The 20,986-nt window shown below is 37.9% G+C and overlaps 2 protein-coding genes across 2 annotated transcripts in view; both read right to left on the bottom strand.

Annotated features, from left to right (window-relative positions):
* Nucleotides 1–12,076: 12,076 nt before the first annotated feature.
* LOC121844795 lies at nt 12,077–14,699 on the bottom strand. The gene is made up of 2 exons (XM_042315334.1): nt 14,401–14,699; nt 12,077–14,349 (listed from the first exon to the last, which is right to left on the bottom strand). Exons 1-2 carry the CDS (start codon nt 14,697–14,699, stop codon nt 13,731–13,733), a joined length of 918 nt encoding a protein of 305 aa, XP_042171268.1. The 3' UTR covers nt 12,077–13,730.
* Nucleotides 14,409–20,986, bottom strand: part of LOC112239722 (receptor-type tyrosine-protein phosphatase beta-like) — a 46,233-nt gene continuing 39,655 nt past the window's right edge. The window contains exons 12-14 of the mRNA XM_042315333.1: nt 20,897–20,986; nt 15,710–15,830; nt 14,409–15,133 (exon numbers count right to left, since the gene is read on the bottom strand). The exon at nt 20,897–20,986 is cut by the window's right edge and continues 46 nt beyond it. Of these exons, the coding sequence (XP_042171267.1) occupies nt 15,111–15,133; nt 15,710–15,830; nt 20,897–20,986 (234 nt within the window). The 3' untranslated portion in view covers nt 14,409–15,110. The remainder of the gene's footprint in view (nt 15,134–15,709; nt 15,831–20,896) is intronic.

Raw genomic sequence — 20,986 nt, 5'->3', positions numbered from 1 at the left:
GAGAGAATAGAAAGAGAGAGAATAGAAAGAATAGAAAGAGAGAATAGAAAGAGAATAGAAAGAGAGAGAATAGAAAGAGAGAGAGAATAGAAAGAAGAGAATAGAAAGAAAGAGAGAGAATAGGAAGAGAGAATAGGAAGAGAGAGAAAGTAGAAAGAGAGAGAATAGGAAGAGAGAATAGAAAGAGAGAGAGAGAATAGAAAGAGAGAGAATAGGAAGAGAGAGAATAGAAAGAGAGAGAATAGGAAGAGAGAATAGAAAGAGAGAGAATAGGAAGAGAGAGAGAGAACAGAGAGAGAATAGGAAGAGAGAGAGAGAACAGAGAGAGAGAGAATAGGAAGAGAGAGAGAGAACAAAGAGAGACCCTTGACAGGTGTGGAAGTGAAAGCACCGGGACCCATAGGGCTCTGGTCAGAAGTAGTTCATTGCTGTATATAGGTACTGCTGTGCTAATTGGGACGCAGATGTAGAGTGGGAAGAGGACCAAGACGGATCTTTAAAAAATAAAATAATGAAATTCTAGACTGCATCGTCATTACATTGTCTGTGTAGAGTCAGCTTGTATCAGCGGTGTCAGGTAGCCTCGAGGTTAGAGGTTAGAGATTAGAGTGTTGGGGCAGTAACAGTCGCCGGTTCGAATTCCAGAGCCAACAAGATGAAAAGTCTATCGTTGTGCAGGGGGCACTTAACCCCCAACCGGTCCAGAGACACTGGAAAATGGTGGACCATGGCTCTGACCTGAACTCTCTGTGGGTGTCTCCGGGAGTTGGGGTGTGCAAGAAACAGCCATCCATCCCCACACTCATTCACAAATCCACACCAGGTTGAAGCCAGTGTATTAGAGTGTGTGTGAACGACAGGCACACAGACACACGTGATGGTGCACTTCAATCACACAGTACTTTTCTGGGATCAAGGGCTCTATTCAAACTGTAAAAGTGAAGCGTTATAGAAAGGACATTTCTGATTGAGCTGACAGAGCCTTCAGCAAGTATTCACACCCCTTGACTTTTTACACATTTTATTGTGTTACCGCCTGAATTTGAAATGGATTACATTTACATTTTGTTTCACAGACCTAAACACAAGACCCCATAATGTCAAAGTGAAATTATGTTTTTAGACATTTTTGGGGCCCCTCTACACACAGAGCTGTCTTAGAGAGGGCCCCTCTACACACAGAGCTGTCTTAGAGAGGGCCCCTCCACACACAGAGCTGTCCTAGAGAGGGCCCCTCTACACACAGAGCTGTCCTAGAGAGGGCCCTCCACACACAGAGCTGTCCTAGAGAGGGCCCCTCTACACACAGAGCTGTCCTAGAGAGGGCCCCTCCACACACAGAGCTGTCCTAGAGAGGGCCCCACTACATACAGAGCTGTCCTAGAGAGGGCCCCACTACATACAGAGCTGTCCTAGAGAGGGCCCCTCTACACACAGAGCTGTCCTAGAGAGGGCCCCTCCACACACAGAGCTGTCCTAGAGAGGGCCCCTCCACACACAGAGCTGTCCTAGAGAGGGCCCCACTACATACAGAGCTGTCCTAGAGAGGGCCCCTCTACACACAGAGCTGTCCTAGAGAGGGCCCCACTACACACAGAGCTGTCCTAGAGAGGGCCCCTCTACACACAGAGCTGTCCTAGAGAGGGCCCCTCCACACACAGAGCTGTCCTAGAGAGGGCCCCTCTACACACAGAGCTGTCCTAGAGAGGGCCCCACACATCAGAGCTGTCCTAGTGAGGGCCCCTCCACATCTACAGAGCAGCTCTAGGTTCTCAGTCCTACCAGGATATATTCAGTCAGGATATATTCAGTCCTACCAGGATATAGATCAGTCCTACCAGGCACATTCAGTCCTACCAGGATATATTCAGTCCTACCAGGATATATTCAGTCCTACCAGGATATATTTCAGTCCTACCAGGATATATTCAGTCCTACCAGGATATATTCAGTCCTACCAGGATATATTCCTACCAGGCACACAGTCCTACCAGGATATATTCAGTCCTACCAGGATATATTCAGTCCTACCAGGATATATTCAGTCCTACCAGGATATATTCAGTCCTACCAGGCACACAGTCCTACCAGGATATTCAGTCCTACCAGGCATACAGTCCTACCAGGATATTTCAGTCCTACCAGGATATATTCAGTGCTACCAGGATATATTCAGTCCTACCAGGCACACAGTCCTACCAGGATATTCAGTCCTACCAGGCACACAGTCCTACCAGGATATTCAGTCCTACCAGGATATATTCAGTCCTACCAGGATATATACAGTCCAGTCCTACCAGGATATATTCAGTCCTACCAGGATATTTATTCAGTCCTACCAGGATATATTCAGTCCTACCAGGATATTTCAGTCCTACCAGGATATTCAGTCCTACCAAGATATTCAGTCCTACCACACAGTCCTACCAGGATATTCAGTCCTACCAGGATATATTCAGTCCTACCAGTATATTTTAGTCCTACCAGGCACACCCTACCAGGATATATTCAGTCCTACCAGGATATTTCAGTCCTACCAGGTCCTACCAGAATATTTCATCCTAGCAGGATATTCAGTCCTACCAGGATATTTAATCCTACCAGGATATTCAGTCCTACCAGGATATTCAGTCCTACCAGGATATTTAATCCTACCAGGATATTCAGTCCTACCAGGATATTCAGTCCTACCAGGATATTCAGTCCTACCAGGATATATTCAGTCCTACCAGGATATTTAAGTCCTACCAGGATATTCAGTCCTACCAGGATATTCAGTCCTACCAGGATATCCAGGACTACCAGGATATTCATTCCTACCAGGATATTCATTCCTACCAGGATATTTAATCCTACCAGGATATTTAATCCCAGCATGCCGACTCTATCCTCTCTAAATGATGTTAAGTAAAATAGCGTCATGCACATAATTTCTAAGCAGGTAAAATTACAGTTGGGAATGTATATATTTTTTGCATAGAAAATGTTTATAGTGCATTATGTGGAATATCTCATTCAAAATGTTTATAGTGCATTATGTGGAATATCTCATACAAAATGTTTATAGTGCATTATGGGGAATATCTCATTCAAAATGTTTATAGTGCATTATGTGGAATATCTCATTCAAAATGTTTATTGTGCATTATGTGGAATATCTCATTCAAAATGTTTATAGTGCATTATGTGGAATATCTCATCCAAAATGTTTATAGTGCATTATGGGGAATATCTCATTCAAAATGTTTATAGTGCATTATGGGGAATATCTCATTCAAAATGTTTATAGTGCATTATGTGGAATATCTCATTCAAAATGTTTATAGTGCATTATGGAATATCTCATTCAAAATGTTTATAGTGCATTATGTGGAATATCTCATTCAAAATAGTTTATAGTGCATTAAAATGTTTATAGGAATATCTCATTCAAAATGTTTATAGTGCATTATGTGGAATATCTCATTCAAAATGTTTATAGTGCATTATGTGGAATATCTCATTCAAAATGTTTATAGTGCATTATGTGGAATATCTCATTCAAAATGTTTATAGTGCATTATGTGGAATATCTCATTCAAAATGTTTATAGTGCATTATGTGGAATATCTCATTCAAAATGTTTATAGTGCATTATGTGGAATATCTCATTCAAAATGTTTATAGTGCATTATGTGGAATATCTCATTCAAAATGTTTATAGTGCATTATGTGGAATATCTCATTCAAAATGTTTATAGTGCATTATGTGGAATATCTCATTCAAAATGTTTATAGTGCATTATGTGGAATATCTCATTCAAAATGTTTATAGTGCATTATGTGGAATATCTCATTCAAAATGTTTATAGTGCATTATGTGGAATATCTCATTCAAAATGTTTATAGTGCATTATGTGGAATATCTCATTCAAAATGTTTATAGTGCATTATGTGGAATATCTCATTCAAAATGTTTATAGTGCATTATGTGGAATATCTCATTCAAAATGTTTATAGTGCATTATGTGGAATATCTCATTCAAAATGTTTATAGTGCATTATGTGGAATATCTCATTCAAAATGTTTATAGTGCATTATGTGGAATATCTCATTCAAAATGTTTATAGTGCATTATGTGGAATATCTCATTCAAAATGTTTATAGTGCATTATGTGGAATATCTCATTCAAAATGTTTATAGTGCATTATGTGGAATATCTCATTCAAAATGTTTATAGTGCATTATGTGGAATATCTCATTCAAAATGTTTATAGTGCATTATGTGGAATATCTCATTCAAAATGTTTATAGTGCATTATGTGGAATATCTCATTCAAAATGTTTATAGTGCATTATGTTATCTCATTCAAAATGTTTATAGTGCATTATGTGGAATATCTCATTCAAAATGTTTATAGTGCATTATGTGGAATATCTCATTCAAAATGTTTATAGTGCATTATGTGGAATATCTCATTCAAAATGTTTATAGTGCATTATGTGGAATATCTCATTCAAAATGTTTATAGTGCATTATGTGGAATATCTCATTCAAAATGTTTATAGTGCATTATGTGGAATATCTCATTCAAAATGTTTATAGTGCATTATGTGGAATATCTCATTCAAAATGTTTATAGTGCATTATGTGGAATATCTCATTCAAAATGTTTATAGTGCATTATGTGGAATATCTCATTCAAAATGTTTATAGTGCATTATGTGGAATATCTCATTCAAAATGTTTATAGTGCATTATGTGGAATATCTCATTCAAAATGTTTATAGTGCATTATGTGGAATATCTCATTCAAAATGTTTATAGTGCATTATGTGGAATATCTCATTCAAAATGTTTATAGTGCATTATGTGGAATATCTCATTCAAAATGTTTATAGTGCATTATGTGGAATATCTCATTCAAAATGTTTATAGTGCATTATGTGGAATATCTCATTCAAAATGTTTATAGTGCATTATGTGGAATATCTCATTCAAAATGTTTATAGTGCATTATGTGGAATATCTCATTCAAAATGTTTATAGTGCATTATGTGGAATATCTCATTCAAAATGTTTATAGTGCATTATGTGGAATATCTCATTTTATAGTGCAAAATATGTTTATAGTGCATTATGTGGAATATCTCATTCAAAATGTTTATAGTGCATTATGTGGAATATCTCATTCAAAATGTTTATAGTGCATTATGTGGAATATCTCATTCAAAATGTTTATAGTGCATTATGTGGAATATCTCATTCAAAATGTTTATAGTGCATTATGTGGAATATCTCATTCAAAATGTTTATAAATGCATTATGTGGAATGTATCTTTTGCATTCAAAATGTTTATAGTGCATTATGTGGAATATCTCATTCAAAATGTTTATAGTGCATTATGTGGAATATCTCATTCAAAATGTTTATAGTGCATTATGTGGAATATCTCATTCAAAATGTTTATAGTGCATTATGTGGAATATCTCATTCAAAATGTTTATAGTGCATTATGGGGAATATCTAATTCAAAATGTTTATAGTGCATTATGGGGAATATCTCATTCAAAATGTTTATAGTGCATTATGTGGAATATCTCATTCAAAATGTTTATAGTGCATTATGGGGAATATCTCATTAAAAATGTCAGAGATATCTCATTTTATTATACAATTATTAATGTTTGTATATATTTTTTATAGTGCATAGAAAATGTTTATAGTGCATTATGTGGAATATCTCATTCAAAATGTTTATAGTGCATTATGTGGAATATCTCATTCAAAATGTTTATAGTGCATTATGGGAATATCTCATTCAAAATGTTTATAGTGCATTATGTGGAATATCTCATTCAAAATGTTTATAGTGCATTATGTGGAATATCTCATTCAAAATGTTTATAGTGCATTATGCATTATGGGAATATCTCATTCAAAATGTTTATAGTGCATTATGTGGAATATCTCATTCAAAATGTTTATAGTGCATTATGTGGAATATCTCATTCAAAATGTTTATAGTGCATTATGTGGAATATCTCATTCAAAATGTTTATAGTGCATTATGTGGAATATCTCATTCAAAATGTTTATAGTGCATTATGTGGAATATCTCATTCAAAATGTTTATAGTGCATTATGTGGAATATCTCATTCAAAATGTTTATAGTGCATTATGTGGAATATCTCATTCAAAATGTTTATAGTGCATTATGGGAATATCTCATTCAAAATGTTTATAGTGCATTATGTGGAATATCTCATTCAAAATGTTTATAGTGCATTATGGGAATATCTCATTCAAAATGTTTATAGTGCATTATGTGGAATATCTCATTCAAAATGTTTATAGTGCATTATGTGGAATCTCTTCAAAATGTTTATAGTGCATTATGTGGAATATCTCATACAAAATGTTTATAGTGCATTATGTGGAATATCTCATTCAAAATGTTTATAGTGCATTATGTGGAATATCTCATTCAAAATGTTTATAGTGCATTATGTGGAATATCTCATTCAAAATGTTTATAGTGCATTATGTGGAATATCTCATTCAAAATGTTTATAGTGCATTATGTGGAATATCTCATTCAAAATGTTTATAGTGCATTATGTGGAATATCTCATTCAAAATGTTTATAGTGCATTATGTGGAATATCTCATTCAAAATGTTTATAGTGCATTATGTGGAATATCTCATTCAAAATGTTTATAGTGCATTATGTGGAATATCTCATTCAAAATGTTTATAGTGCATTATGTGGAATATCTCATTCAAAATGTTTATAGTGCATTATGTGGAATATCTCATTCAAAATGTTTAGTGCATTATGTGGAATATCTCATTCAAAATGTTTATAGTGCATTATGTGGAATATCTCATTCAAAATGTTTATAGTGCATTATGTGGAATATCTCATCAAAATGTTTATAGTGCATTATGGGGAATATCTCATTCAAAATGTTTATAGTGCATTATGTGGAATATCTCATTCAAAATGTTTATAGTGCATTATGGGGAATATCTCATTCAAAATGTCAACTAGATGTATCTATATTCTTATTTTATTATACATGATTATTAATTAAATTACAGTTGGGAATGTAATATCTCATAGAAAATGTTTATAGTGCATTATGTGGAATATCTCATTCAAAATGTTTATAGTGCATTATGTGGAATATCTCATTCAAAATGTTTATAGTGCATTATGTGGAATATCTCATTCAAAATGTTTATAGTGCATTATGTGGAATATCTCATTCAAAATGTTTATAGTGCATTATGGGAATATCTCATTCAAAATGTTTATAGTGCATATCTCATTCAAAATGTTTATAGTGCATTATGGGAATATCTCATTCAAAATGTTTATAGTGCATTATGTGGAATATCTCATTCAAAATGTTTATAGTGCATTTTATGATTATTAATTAAATTACAGTTGAATATCTCATTCAAAATGTTTATAGTGCATTATGTGGAATATCTCATTCAAAATGTTTATAGTGCATTATGTGGAATATCTCATTCAAAATGTTTATAGTGCATTATGGGAATATCTCATTCAAAATGTTTATAGTGCATTATGTGGAATATCTCATTCAAAATGTTTATAGTGCATTATGTGGAATATCTCATTCAAAATGTTTATAGTGCATTATGGGGAATATCTCATTCAAAATGTTTATAGTGCATTATGTGGAATATCTCATTCAAAATGTTTATAGTGCATTATGGGGAATATCTCATTCAAAATGTCAGCTAGATGTATCTATATTCTTATTTTATTATACATGATTAGCATATTTAACATGGTTGCATATTCTCGGTATTATTAATGTGATCATATATTCAAAACAATGTTTAGCTTTTTTTTTTTTTTAACTTACATACATAACACATAGCTTATCATATCAACCAATACACATGGATAAACATGGGGTACAAAACCAGGCACATTTACAACATAACATTGTATACATTCGTTCACATTGATCCAGTGCAAACACAATACGACAGAGAAGCTCTTCCCTGTAGGTATAGGTCACGTGACAGTGGTTGGGTTGTGACACCTCTGGTCGTCACAATATGTCAACACAATCAAATATACAATATATACCAGTATAGTCAGAGAGTAGTGTCCTGTCCAGGGGGTGTACTAGTACAGTAATATATACCAGTATAGTCAGACAGACTAGTGTCCTGTCCAGGGGGTGTACTAGTACAGTAATATATACCAGTATAGTCAGACAGACTAGGGGTGTACTAGTACAGTAATATATACCAGTATAGTCAGACAGACTAGTGTCCTGTCCAGGAGGAGTACTAGTGTCCAGTATAGTCAGACAGGGGGGGTGTACTAGTACAGTAATATATACCAGTATAGTCAGACAGACTAGTGTCCTGTCCAGGGGGTGTACTAGTACAGTAATATATACCAGTATAGTCAGACAGACTAGTGTCCTGTCCAGGGGGTGTACTAGTACAGTAATATATACCAGTATAGTCAGACAGACTAGTGTCCTGTCCAGGGGGTGTACTAGTACAGTAATATATACCAGTATAGTCAGACAGACTAGTGTCCTGTCCAGGGGGTGTACTAGTACATTAAGTTGCCTCACTCTTCAGAAACAGGACACAGGCTCCTGCCCCTTGGTTCGCTCTGGCTTGGACAAGGCTTCCTTATTTTGTCAGTATGCTCACCGAGTAAGATACTGCTCTAGAGAGATACTACTCCTATAATCACTCTATGGTGTGTGCTCCAAATGGCACCCTATTCTCTACATATTACACTACTTTTAACCACAGCCCTATGGGCTCTGGTCAATAGTAGTGCACTATATAGGGAATAGGGTGCCTTACCTTTTGGGTCGCCTGCCTACATCAGTGATGAATTAATACAACCTTAGTTCTCCAGAGGGATGAACAGTTCATAGTTAACTATGTGCTGAACGTAATGAGTTGGCAGATTACCTCATCGTATTAACAAGAGACCGGAAACAGAGTTGGAAACCAATCAGGAACATGCATCAACACCTTTCTCCTCCATTGCCAGCAGTAGGATTATGAAGAAACAAACAAATGAAAAGAAAATAAACAACATAATTCTCTACTTTTAAATGAAAGGGAATATTCTAGGCTAGGGAATATTCTAGGCTAGGCTAGGGAATATTCTAGGCTAGGGAACATTCTAGGCTAGGGAACATTCTAGGCTAGGCTAGGGAATATTCTAGGCTAGGCTAGGGAACATTCTAGGCTAGGCTAGGGAATATTCTAGGCTAGGCTAGGGAATATTCTAGGCTAGGCTAGGGAATATTCTAGGCTAGGCTAGGGAATATTTTAGGCTAGGCTAGGGAATATTCTAGGCTAGGCTAGGGAATATTCTAGGCTAGGCTAGGGAATATTCTAGGCTAGGGAATATTCTAGGCTAGGGAATATTCTAGGCTAGGGAATATTCTAGGCTAGGGAATATTCTAGGCTAGGGAATATTCTAGGCTAGGCTAGGGAATATTCTAGGCTAGGGAATATTCTAGGCTAGGCTAGGGAATATTCTAGGCTAGGGAATATTCTAGGCTAGGCTAGGGAATATTCTAGGCTAGGGAATATTCTAGGCTAGGCTAGGGAATATTCTAGGCTAGGCTAGGGAATATTCTAGGCTAGGCTAGGGAATATTCTAGGCTAGGGAATATTCTAGGCTAGGCTAGGGAATATTCTAGGCTAGGGAATATTCTAGGCTAGGGAATATTCTAGGCTAGGGAACATTCTAGGCTAGGCTAGGAATATTCTAGGCTAGGCTAGGGAATATTCTAGGCTAGGCTAGGGAATATTCTAGGCTAGGCTAGGGAATATTCTAGGCTAGGCTAGGGGCTAGGGAATATTCTAGGCTAGGCTAGGGAATATTCTAGGCTAGGCTAGGCTAGGCTAGGGAATATTCTAGGCTAGGGAATATTCTAGGCTAGGGAACATTCTAGGCTAGGCTAGGGAATATTCTAGGCTAGGCTAGGGAATATTCTAGGCTAGGCTAGGGAATATTCTAGGCTAGGCTAGGCTAGCTAGGGAATATTCTAGGCTAGGCTAGGGAATATTCTAGGCTAGGCTAGGGAATATTCTAGGCTAGGCTAGGGAATATTCTAGGCTAGGCTAGGAATATTCTAGGCTAGGCTAGGGAATATTTTAGGCTAGGCTAGGGAATATTCTAGGCTAGGCTAGGGAATATTCTAGGCTAGGCTAGGGAATATTCTAGGCTAGGCTTTTAGGGAATATTCTAGGCTAGGCTAGGGAATATTCTAGGCTAGGCTAGGGAATATTCTAGGCTAGGCTAGGGAATATTCTAGGCTAGGCTAGGCTAGGGAATATTCTAGGCTAGGCTAGGGAATATTCTAGGCTAGGCTAGGGAATATTTTAGGCTAGGCTAGGGAATATTCTAGGCTAGGCTAGGGAATATTCTAGGCTAGGCTAGGGAATATTCTAGGCTAGGCTAGGGAATATTCTAGGCTAGGCTAGGGAATATTCTAGGCTAGGCTAGGGAATATTCTAGGCTAGGCTAGGGAATATTTTAGGCTAGGCTAGAATATTCTAGGCTAGGCTAGGGAATATTCTCTAGGCTATTTTAGGCTAGGGAATATTCTAGGCTAGGCTAGGGAATATTCTAGGCTAGGCTAGGGAATATTCTAGGCTAGGGAGCATACTAGGCTAGGGAACATTCTAGGCTAGGCTAGGGAATATTCTAGGCTAGGGAATATTCTAGGCTAGGCTAGGGAATATTCTAGGATTCTAGGGAACATACTAGGCTAGGGAACATTCTAGCATTCTAGGGAACATACTAGGCTAGGGAATATTCTAGGCTAGGGAACATTCTAGGCTAGGGAACATAATAGGCTAGGGAACATTCTAGACTAGGGAACATTCTAGACTAGGGAACATTCTAGACTAGGGAACATTCTAGACTAGGGAACCTTCTTTCAGTTAGTTTAAGTTATGTTCATATTCCAGATGCACAACCATCCCATAGGTCATGTGGAATTATACCGATTGTAAATGATACCTACTGTAAATGGTAAATTGTACATACTGTACTTTTTTAAATTTTACCTTTATTTTACCTTTAATTAACTAGGCAAGTCAGTTAAGAACAAATTCTTATTTTCAATGAGGGCCTAGGAACAGTGGGTTAACTGCCTGTTCAGGGGCAGAACGACAGATTGTACTTTGTCAGCTCGGGGGTTTGAACTTGCAACCTTCCGGTTACTAGTCCAACGCTCTAACCACTAGGCTACCCTGCCGCCCCATGAAATGATACCTACTGTAAATGATACATACTGTAAATGATACATACTGTAAATGTAAATGATATGATACATACTGTAAATGATACCTACTGTACATGATACATACTATAAATGATACCTACTGTAAATGGTACATACTGTAAATGGTACATACTGTAAATGGTACATACTGTAAATGGTACATACTGTAAATGATACATACGGCAGGCTTACACCATGACTTCTCTGTTAAAGACAGTTAATTGCTCTGATTTGCCTCCAACACCTCTGCCCCTCATCTCCTTGTCTCTTTCTAAAGGCCTGGGTTAGAAGGTTTCCCCTGCAGGTCAACTGTTGGTTGGTGAGCGAGGTAGTAGAGATGTTACAGGGAAACAGAAACGTTGGGAGAATATTCATCAGGTAGCTAAGCGCTGTCACATGAAGTTTTAGCTGCTGTATGGGCACCAGCCATACTCTGGTGAAACCCAGAGAGATGTGTTCCAGAGGGTCATTGGGGATCTAACAACATATTAGTTTGACAGGAGGGAAGGGGATTGATATAGATTTCTGTAATGAAAAACTTTTGAGGAATCTACAGTGGAGCTCAATACCACACTATTAGATCCACTCAACTCCCAGCAGGGAGGAGAACAGATGGAGAGAGTTGATGTTTCTGTACTCTATTATCTGGAGACAATCTCTTTATGATATGACCTTTAGGCTTATAGGGGAGGACAGGGGTGAGAGGGTCAAGCCTGAGAGACTGGTGCGCTACTCTACATAATACTGTATACATTGCCTTACTTGCTGTGTGGGGTCATTTGGTGCAAAAGCAATGTGAAGAGGGGAATAGGACTAAACAGGAAATTCAATATCCCTGCTGCTGGGAGGAGTTAGAATGTGTTCCATCTGATACTACTGGGAGGAGTCAGAATGTGTTCCATCTGATACTACTGGGAGGAGTCAGAATGTGTTCCATCTGATACTACTGGGAGGAGTCAGAATGTGTTCCATCTGATACTACTGGGAGGAGTCAGAATGTGTTCCATCTGATACTACTGGGAGGAGTCAGAATGTGTTCCATCTGATACTACTGGGAGGAGTCAGAATGTGTTCCATCTGATACTACTGGGAGGAGTCAGAATGTGTTCCATCTGATACTACTGGGAGGAGTCAGAATGTGTTCCATCTGATACTACTGGGAGGAGTCAGAACCCTGAAAATGATCATCTTAGTATTTGTTTTTTAAAGCTAGTAATTTTTAATGTTTAAATTGAACAACAAAGTTAAAATAAATGTGTGATTTTTGTATATAGAGTAGAAACACTAACATAATGGGAGCCATTGGAGAGAAGATTCAATCTGAACGTACTATTTATATGTAGATACAGATTGATTTTGAAATACTAACGTAGTGAGAGCTACTGAAGACCTGCATTGTCTTCAGTAACAATGGGACGAATGCCAACCAACACTGTTTCTTCTGTAGGTCGGTCTGTTTCCGTGGCCTGGGGCTCAGAGAAGCTCAGACAGAGAAATGCCACGTCCCAAAACCTGTAGTCTGGAAAGGTCAGTGTCTTGGCCACTACAGACCTCTCACAGGGTCAGGATGTTGACATTTTATTCAATTCTCTCACTTTATCCCCAGGATCTCAGCAGGATTTGGCCAGTATTGCTTATTGTGTGAAGTTTCTTCAGTTGTTTTTTTAGTTTAGTCCAACTTGTAGACCTTCTCCTGTTTAGATCAGGAAGCTGGCCAGCTCAGATTCAGTTGAAGGGATCTCCTGCTCAGTTCAACACATGACAAAGAAAGATCCCTGTTCGTATTGTTCACAGACACATCCATCAGCCTCGTTTCATGCAAAAGGATGATCAGAAATGCGACATCATGTTTTGAAGAAGGTAATGTACAAAACCCATACAGTCTCTCTCCATCTTGGTTCGAGAGACCATGGAGAAAAGGTTACCACCTCTTTCCGGAAACAACCGAATACAAGATGGCGTTTGTTTTCCAGTGGAGTTTTCCCTTTGCCCTAGAAAACATAGGTGGCTGAGATGGCATACAAACTATATGCTGTTCCCTCCTCCAGGCTCTACTGTACAATCTCAATGGTACACACACACACAACATGAACGGACGCCAGGTTTAAAGATAAGAGGAATATTCACAACACAACCAACTGTACAGACGGTCTGCTACTTTATACAAGGATCTAGACAGCATTGTGATGAGCTACTCTCAAGACAGCTAGCTGTCTGTCTGTCTGTCTGTCTGTCTGTCTGTCTGTCTGTCTGTCTGTCTGTCTGTCTGTCTGTCTGTCTGTCTGTCTGTCTGTCTGTCTGTCTGTCTGTCTGTCTGTCTGTCTGTCTGTCTGCTGTCCGGGTTAATTATTTTTTTAAACTACAAACCAGCAACTACGATTTAGAACATATTATACAGAAAGGTCTTTGTACCCAAATGGCACCCTATTCCCTATATAGTGCACAACTTTTGATTAGGGCCCATAGAGAATAGGGTGCCACTTGGGATGCAGGGAAGGTTTCTTCAGGGAAGGTTTTTAGGCATTCAGGCCTTGTCATAATAATGCTGTGTGATGTAGGGATGGTTTTTAGGCATTCAGGCCTTGTCATAATAATGCTGTGTGATGTATGGATGGTTTTTAGGGATTCAGGCCTTGTCATAATAATGCTGTGTGATGTATGGATGGTTTTTAGGGATTCAGGCCTTGTCATAATAATGCTTTGTGATGTATGGATGGTTTTTAGGCATTCAGGCCTTGTCATAATAATGCTGTGTGATGTATGGATGGTTTTTAGGGATTCAGGCCTTGTCATAATAATGCTTTGTGATGTAGGGAAGGTTTCTTCAGGGAAGGTTTTTAGGCATTCAGGCCTTGTCATAAAAATGCTTTGTGATGTAGGGAAGGTTTCTTCAGGGAAGGTTTTTAGGCATTCAGGCCTTGTCATAATAATGCTTTTTGATGTAGGGATGGTTTTTAGGCATTCAGGCCTTGTCATAATAATGCTGTGTGATGTATGGATGGTTTTTAGGCATTCAGGCCTTGTCATAATAATGCTGTGTGATGTAGGGATGTTTTTTAGGCATTCAGGCCTTGTCATAATAATGCTGTGTGATGCAGGGAAGCTACGCCTGATAGAATCCCATTCATTGCTTCGCCTGATAGAATCCCATTCATTGCTTCGCCTGATAGAATCCCATTCATTGCTTCGCCTGATAGAATCCCATTCATTGCTTCGCCTGATAGAATCCCATTCATTGCTTCGCCTGATAGAATCCCATTCATTGCTTCGCCTGATAGAATCCCATTCATTGCTTCGCCTGATAGAATCCCATTCATTGCTTCGCCTGATAGAATCCCATTCATTGCTTCGCCTGATAGAATCCCATTCATTGCTTCGCCTGATAGCTTTCATTCATCTTTTTTTCTGTTTATGTTGAAGAAGAATCATTATATCTACATTTTATATCAGTTCCTTTTGTCTTTTCATCAGACATTATTAATATTGAAATAACATGAGTTTAGGGAATAATGTTTCTTGGAAGAGCTTTACAATTAGGTGCAAAACAATATAATCAGATCTCATTGAATGCAACCTAAGGTTCAGCTATAAGTGGACGAAACGTCAGTATCACCAGACGTCAATTTGCTCCATTTGAAATAGACACCCTGAGAGGTTGAACCAACAGAGTATCAAAAATAAATAGCCCCCACACTCTATAGTGCTTTAGTTGTGACAGAATGGCTGTCTGGTGGTATTGAACAGATTCTTCCCTGGTTTTCCTTCTCACTCAGCTGTGTGGAGAGGAACCCAGACTGTCGTTAGTTAGCGTCCCGTGTACACAAAATCTGAAGAGAGGAAGACAAACAAAGGCACATTTAGTCAAATATTATGTCAAACACACGTGTACTAAATGTACCCTATAGTCCTACCATGGTAGTAGTCTGGATATATAGTCTTGGTATAGTTTAACCATGGTAGTAGTCTGGATATATAGTCTTGGTATAGTCTTACCATGGTAGTAGACTGGATATATAGTCTTGGTATGGGGGTGTAGTCTAACCATGGTAGTAGTCTGGCTATATAGTCTTGGTATAGTTTAACCATGGTAGTAGTCTGGATATATAGTCTTGGTATAGTTTAACCATGGTAGTAGTCTGGATATATAGTCTTGGGTAGTAGACTGGATATATAGTCTTGGTATGGGGGTGTAGTCTAACCATGGTAGTAGTCTGGCTATATAGTCTTGGTATAGTTTAACCATGGTAGTAGTCTGGATATATAGTCTTGGTATAGTTTAACCATGGTAGTAGTCTGGATATATAGTCTTGGTATGGGGGTGTAGTCTTACCATGGTAATAGTCTGGATATATAGTCTTGGTATAGTCTTACCATGGTAGTAGTCTGGATATATATAGTCTTACCACGGTAGTAGTCTGGGTTGAAGTTCTCATAGATGGGGTAGAGAGGGTTCTCCTGCTCACTACGGAGCTTCCTGGCTCTCAGGACATCTCGAACACACTGGTGGAGGAAGGAGTACTGGTACTGTGGGGAGGACAGCATTCACATCAATATCACCAATACTACTGTTCATCTGCTGTGGGGAGGACAGCATTCACATCAATACTACTGTTCATCTACTGTGGGGAGGACAGCATTCACATCAATACTACTGTTCATCTACTGTGGGGAGGACAGCATTCACATCAATACTACTGTTCATCTGCTGTGGGGAGGACAGCATCCACATCAATACTACTGTTCATCTACTGAGTGGAGGACAGCATTCACATCAATACTACTGTTCATCTACTGTGGGGAGGACAGCATTCACATCAATACTACTGTTCATCTACTGTGGGGAGGACAGCATTCACATCAATACTACTGTTCATCTACTGTGGGAAGGACAGCATTCACATCAATACTACTGTTCATCTGCTGTGGGGAGGACAGCATTCACATCAATACTACTGTTCATCTACTGTGGGGAGGACAGCATTCACATCAATACTACTGTTCATCTGCTGTGGGGAGGACAGCATTCACATCAATACTACTGTTCATCTGCTGTGGGGAGGACAGCATTCACATCAATACTACTGTTCATCTACTGTGGGGAGGACAGCATTCACATCAATACTACTGTTCATCTGCTGTGGGGAGGACAGCATCCACATCAATACTACTGTTCATCTACTGTGGGGAGGACAGCATTCACGTCAATACTACTGTTCATGCAACATGTCTGCTAAATACATTGTGCCTTTGCCATTTTGACAACAGACTGTGTTATCCCACTAAGCTAAAGCCTAGGCATTATGATTGGGGAGCTATTGCAAGACGTTGTGTCTCGGGCACAAACATTGTGCTATCATTACCACTGCATAGCAGATCAATAGGATGAAGCCTTCCCTTTGATTCTGCTGAAACACGACTTTCTGATACACATCCCCATTTATTATTCCTGGCTATACAGTGGGGCAAAAAAGTATTTAGTCAGCCACCAATTGTGCAAGTTCTCCCACTTAAAAAGATGATAGACGCCTGTAATTTTCATCATAGGTACACTTAAACTATGACAGACAAAATGAGAAAAGAAATACCAGAAAATCACATTGTAGGATTTTTAATTAATTTATTTGCAAATTATGGTGGAAAATAAGTATTTGGTCACCCACAAACAAGCAAGATTTCTGGCTCTCACAGACCTGTAACTTCTTCTTTAAGAGGCTCCTCTGTCCTCCACTCGTTACCTGCATTAATGGCACCTGTTTGAACTTGTTATCAGTATAAAAGACACCTGTACACAACCTCAAACAGTCACACTCCAAACTCCACTATGGCCAAGACCAAAGAGCTGTCAAAGGACACCAGAAACAAAATTGTAGACCTACACCAGGCTGGGAAGACTGAATCTGCAATAGGTAAACAGCTTGGTTTGAAGAAATCAACTGTGGGAGCAATTATTAGGAAATGGAAGACATACAAGACCACTGATAATCTCCCTCGATCTGGGGCTCCACGCAAGATCTCACCCCGTGGGGTCAAAATGATCATAAGAACGGTGAGCAAAAATCTCAGAACCACACGGGGGGATCTAGTGAATGACCTACAGAGAGCTGGGACCAAAGTAACAAAGCCTACCATCAGTAACACACTACACCGCCAGGGACTCAAATCCTGCAGTGCCAGACGTGTCCCCCTGCTTAAGCCAGTACATGTCCAGGCCCGTCTGAAGTTTGCTAGAGAGCATTTGGATGATCCAGAACAAGATTTGGAGAATGTCATATGGTCAGATGAAACCAAAATATAACTTTTTGGTAAAAACTCAACTCGTCGTGTTTGGAGGACAAAGAATGCTGAGTTGCATCCAAAGAACACCATACCTACTGTGAAGCATGGGGGTGGAAACATCATGCTTTGGGGCTGTTTTTCTGCAAAGGGACCAGGACGACTGATCCGTGTAAAGGAAAGAATGAATGGGGCCATGTATCGTGAGATTTTGAGTTAAAACCTCCCTCCATCAGCAAGGGCATTGAAGATGAAACGTGGCTGGATCTTTCAGCATGACAATGATCCCAAACTCACCGCCCGGGCAACGAAGGAGTGGCTTCGTAAGAAGCATTTCAAGGTCCTGGAGTGGCCTAGCCAGTCTCCAGATCTCAACCCCATAGAAAATCTTTGGAGGGAGTTGAAAGTCCGTGTTGCCCAGCAACTGCCCCAAAACATCACTGCTCTAGAGGAGATCTGCATGGAGGAATGGGCCAAAATACCAGCAACAGTGTGTGAAAACCTTGTGAAGACTTACAGAAAACGTTTGACCTCTGTCATTGCCAACAAAGGGTATATAACAAAGTATTGAGATAAACTTTTGTTATTGACCAAATACATATTTTCCACCATAATTTGCAAATAAATTCATGAAAAATCCTACAATGTGATTTTCTAGATTTTTTTTCTCATTTTGTCTGTCATAGTTGAAGTGTACCTATGATGAAAATTACAGGCCTCTCTCATCTTTTTAAGTGGGAGAACTTGCACAATTGGTGGCTGACTAAATACTTTTTTGCCCCACTGTATATTATCTCTGGCTATATATTATCACTGGCTATATAATATCTCTGGCTATATATTATCTTTGGCTATATAATATCACTGGCTACGTATTATCACCGACTATATATTATCACTGGCTATATAATATCACTGGCTACATATTATAACTTATATATTATCACTGGCTATATATTATCACTGGCTATATAATATCACTGGCTATGTATTATCACCGACTATATAATATCACTGGCTGTATATTATCACTGGCTATATATTGTCTATGGCTATATAATATCACTGGGGATCACTGGCTATATATTATCCCTGGCTATATAATAACACTGGCTATATATTATCACTGGCTATATATTATCTTTGGCTATATATTATCACTGGCTATATAATATATCTGGCTATATATTATCACTGGCTATATATTATCACTGGCTATATATTATCACTGGCTATATAATATCACTGGCGATCACTTGCTATATATTATCTTTGGCTATATATTATCACTGGCTATATATTATCACTGGCTATATAATATCACTGGGGATCACTTGCTATATATTATCACTTGCTATATATTATCACTGGTTATCACTGGCTATATATTATCACTGGCTATATATTATCACTGGGTATCACTGGCTATATATTATCACTGGCTATATATTATCACTGGCTACATATCATCACTGGCTATATATTATCACTGGCTATATATTATCACTGGCTATATATTATCACTGGCTATATATTATCACTGGGTATCACTGGCTATATATTATCACTGGCTATATATTATCACTGGGTATCACTGGCTATATATTATCCCTGGCTATATAATATCACTGGCTATATATTATCACTGGGGATCACTTGCTATATTTTATCACTGGCTATATATTATCACTGGCTATACAATATCACTGGCTATATATTATCACTGGCTATATATCATCACTGGCTATATATTATCACTGGCTATATATTATCACTGGCTATATATTATCACTGGCTATATATTATCACTGGGTATCACTGTCTATATATTATCACTGGCTATATATTATCACTGGCTATATATTATCACTGGGTATCACTGTCTATATATTATCACTGGCTATATATTATCACTGGGGATCACATGCTATATATTATCACTGGCTATATATTATCACTGGCTATATATTATCACTGGCTATATATTATCACTGGGTATCACTGTCTATATATTATCACTGGCTATATATTATCACTGGCTATATATTATCACTGGGTATCACTGGCTATATATTATTACTGGCTATATATTATCACTGGCTATATATTATCACTGGCTATATATTATCACTGGCTATATATTATGACTGGGTATCACTGTCTATATATTATCACTGGCTATATATTATCACTGGGTATCACTGTCTATATATTATCACTGGCTATATATTATCACTGGCTATATATTATCACTGGCACCATGTGAGAGCTATATATCACAGGGTATTATCACTGGCTATATATTATCACTGGCTATATATTATGACTGGGTATCACTGTCTATATATTATCACTGGCTATATATTATCACTGGCTATATATTATCACTGGCACTATATATTATCACTGGCTATATATTATCACTGGCTATATATTATCACTGGGTATCACTGTCTATATATTATCACTGGCTATATATTATCACTGGCTATATATTATCACTGGGTATCACTGTCTATATATTATCACTGGCTATATATTATCACTGGCTATATATTATCACTGGGTATCACTGGCTATATATTATTACTGGCTATATATTATCATATTATCATTATCACTGGCTATATATATTATCACTGGCTATATATTATCACTGGCTATATATTATGACTGGGTATCACTGTCTATATATTATCACTGGCTATATATTATCACTGGGTATCACTGTCTATATATTATCACTGGCTATATATTATCACTGGGTATCACTATATATTATCACTGGCTATATATTATCACTGGCTATATATTATCACACACTGTCTATATATTATCACTGGCTATATATTATCACTGGGTATCACTGTCTATATATTATCACACTGGCTATATATTATCACTGGGTATCACTATATATATTGGCTATATATTATCACTAGCTATCACTGTCTATATATTATCACTGGCACTATATATTATCACTGGCTATATATTATCACTGGGTATCACTGTCTATATATTATCACTGGCTATATATTATCACTGGCTATATATTATCACTGGGTATCACTGGCTATATATTATTACTGGCTATATATTATCACTAGCTATATATTATCACTGGCTATATATTATCACAGGGTATATATTATCACTGGCTATATATTATCACTGGCTATATATTATGACTGGGTATCACTGTCTATATATTATCACTGGGTATCACTGGCTAACATTGACGTTCTTTATACTCATGGAAATGTACCAGCTGATGGAAACAGTAGTGTTGAACTGAGGGTTTTATCCGTCGTTACCTCTGTTTGCACCATGTGAGAGCGGTGCAGTCGGAGGTCAAACACACAGCCGTAGACGTCCACTGTTCCTATGCTGTCCAGCTGTTGAAG

This window comes from Oncorhynchus tshawytscha, unplaced genomic scaffold (genome assembly GCF_018296145.1).
Source record: "Oncorhynchus tshawytscha isolate Ot180627B unplaced genomic scaffold, Otsh_v2.0 Un_contig_6931_pilon_pilon, whole genome shotgun sequence".
In the NCBI taxonomy this organism is placed as follows: domain Eukaryota; kingdom Metazoa; phylum Chordata; class Actinopteri; order Salmoniformes; family Salmonidae; genus Oncorhynchus; species Oncorhynchus tshawytscha.
This window is presented reverse-complemented; position numbering and strand designations above follow the sequence as displayed.

Bases quoted from the DNA above. Each gene is read 5' to 3' on its own strand.
- LOC121844795 (XM_042315334.1), bottom strand. From the start codon at position 14,699: ATGAAAGCTATCAGGCGAAGCAATGAATGGGATTCTATCAGGCGAAGC. The intron at 14,350-14,400 runs ATCACACAGCAT...AAACATCCCTAC, and splicing joins ATCAGGCGTAGCTTCCCTGC to ATCACACAGCATTATTATGA.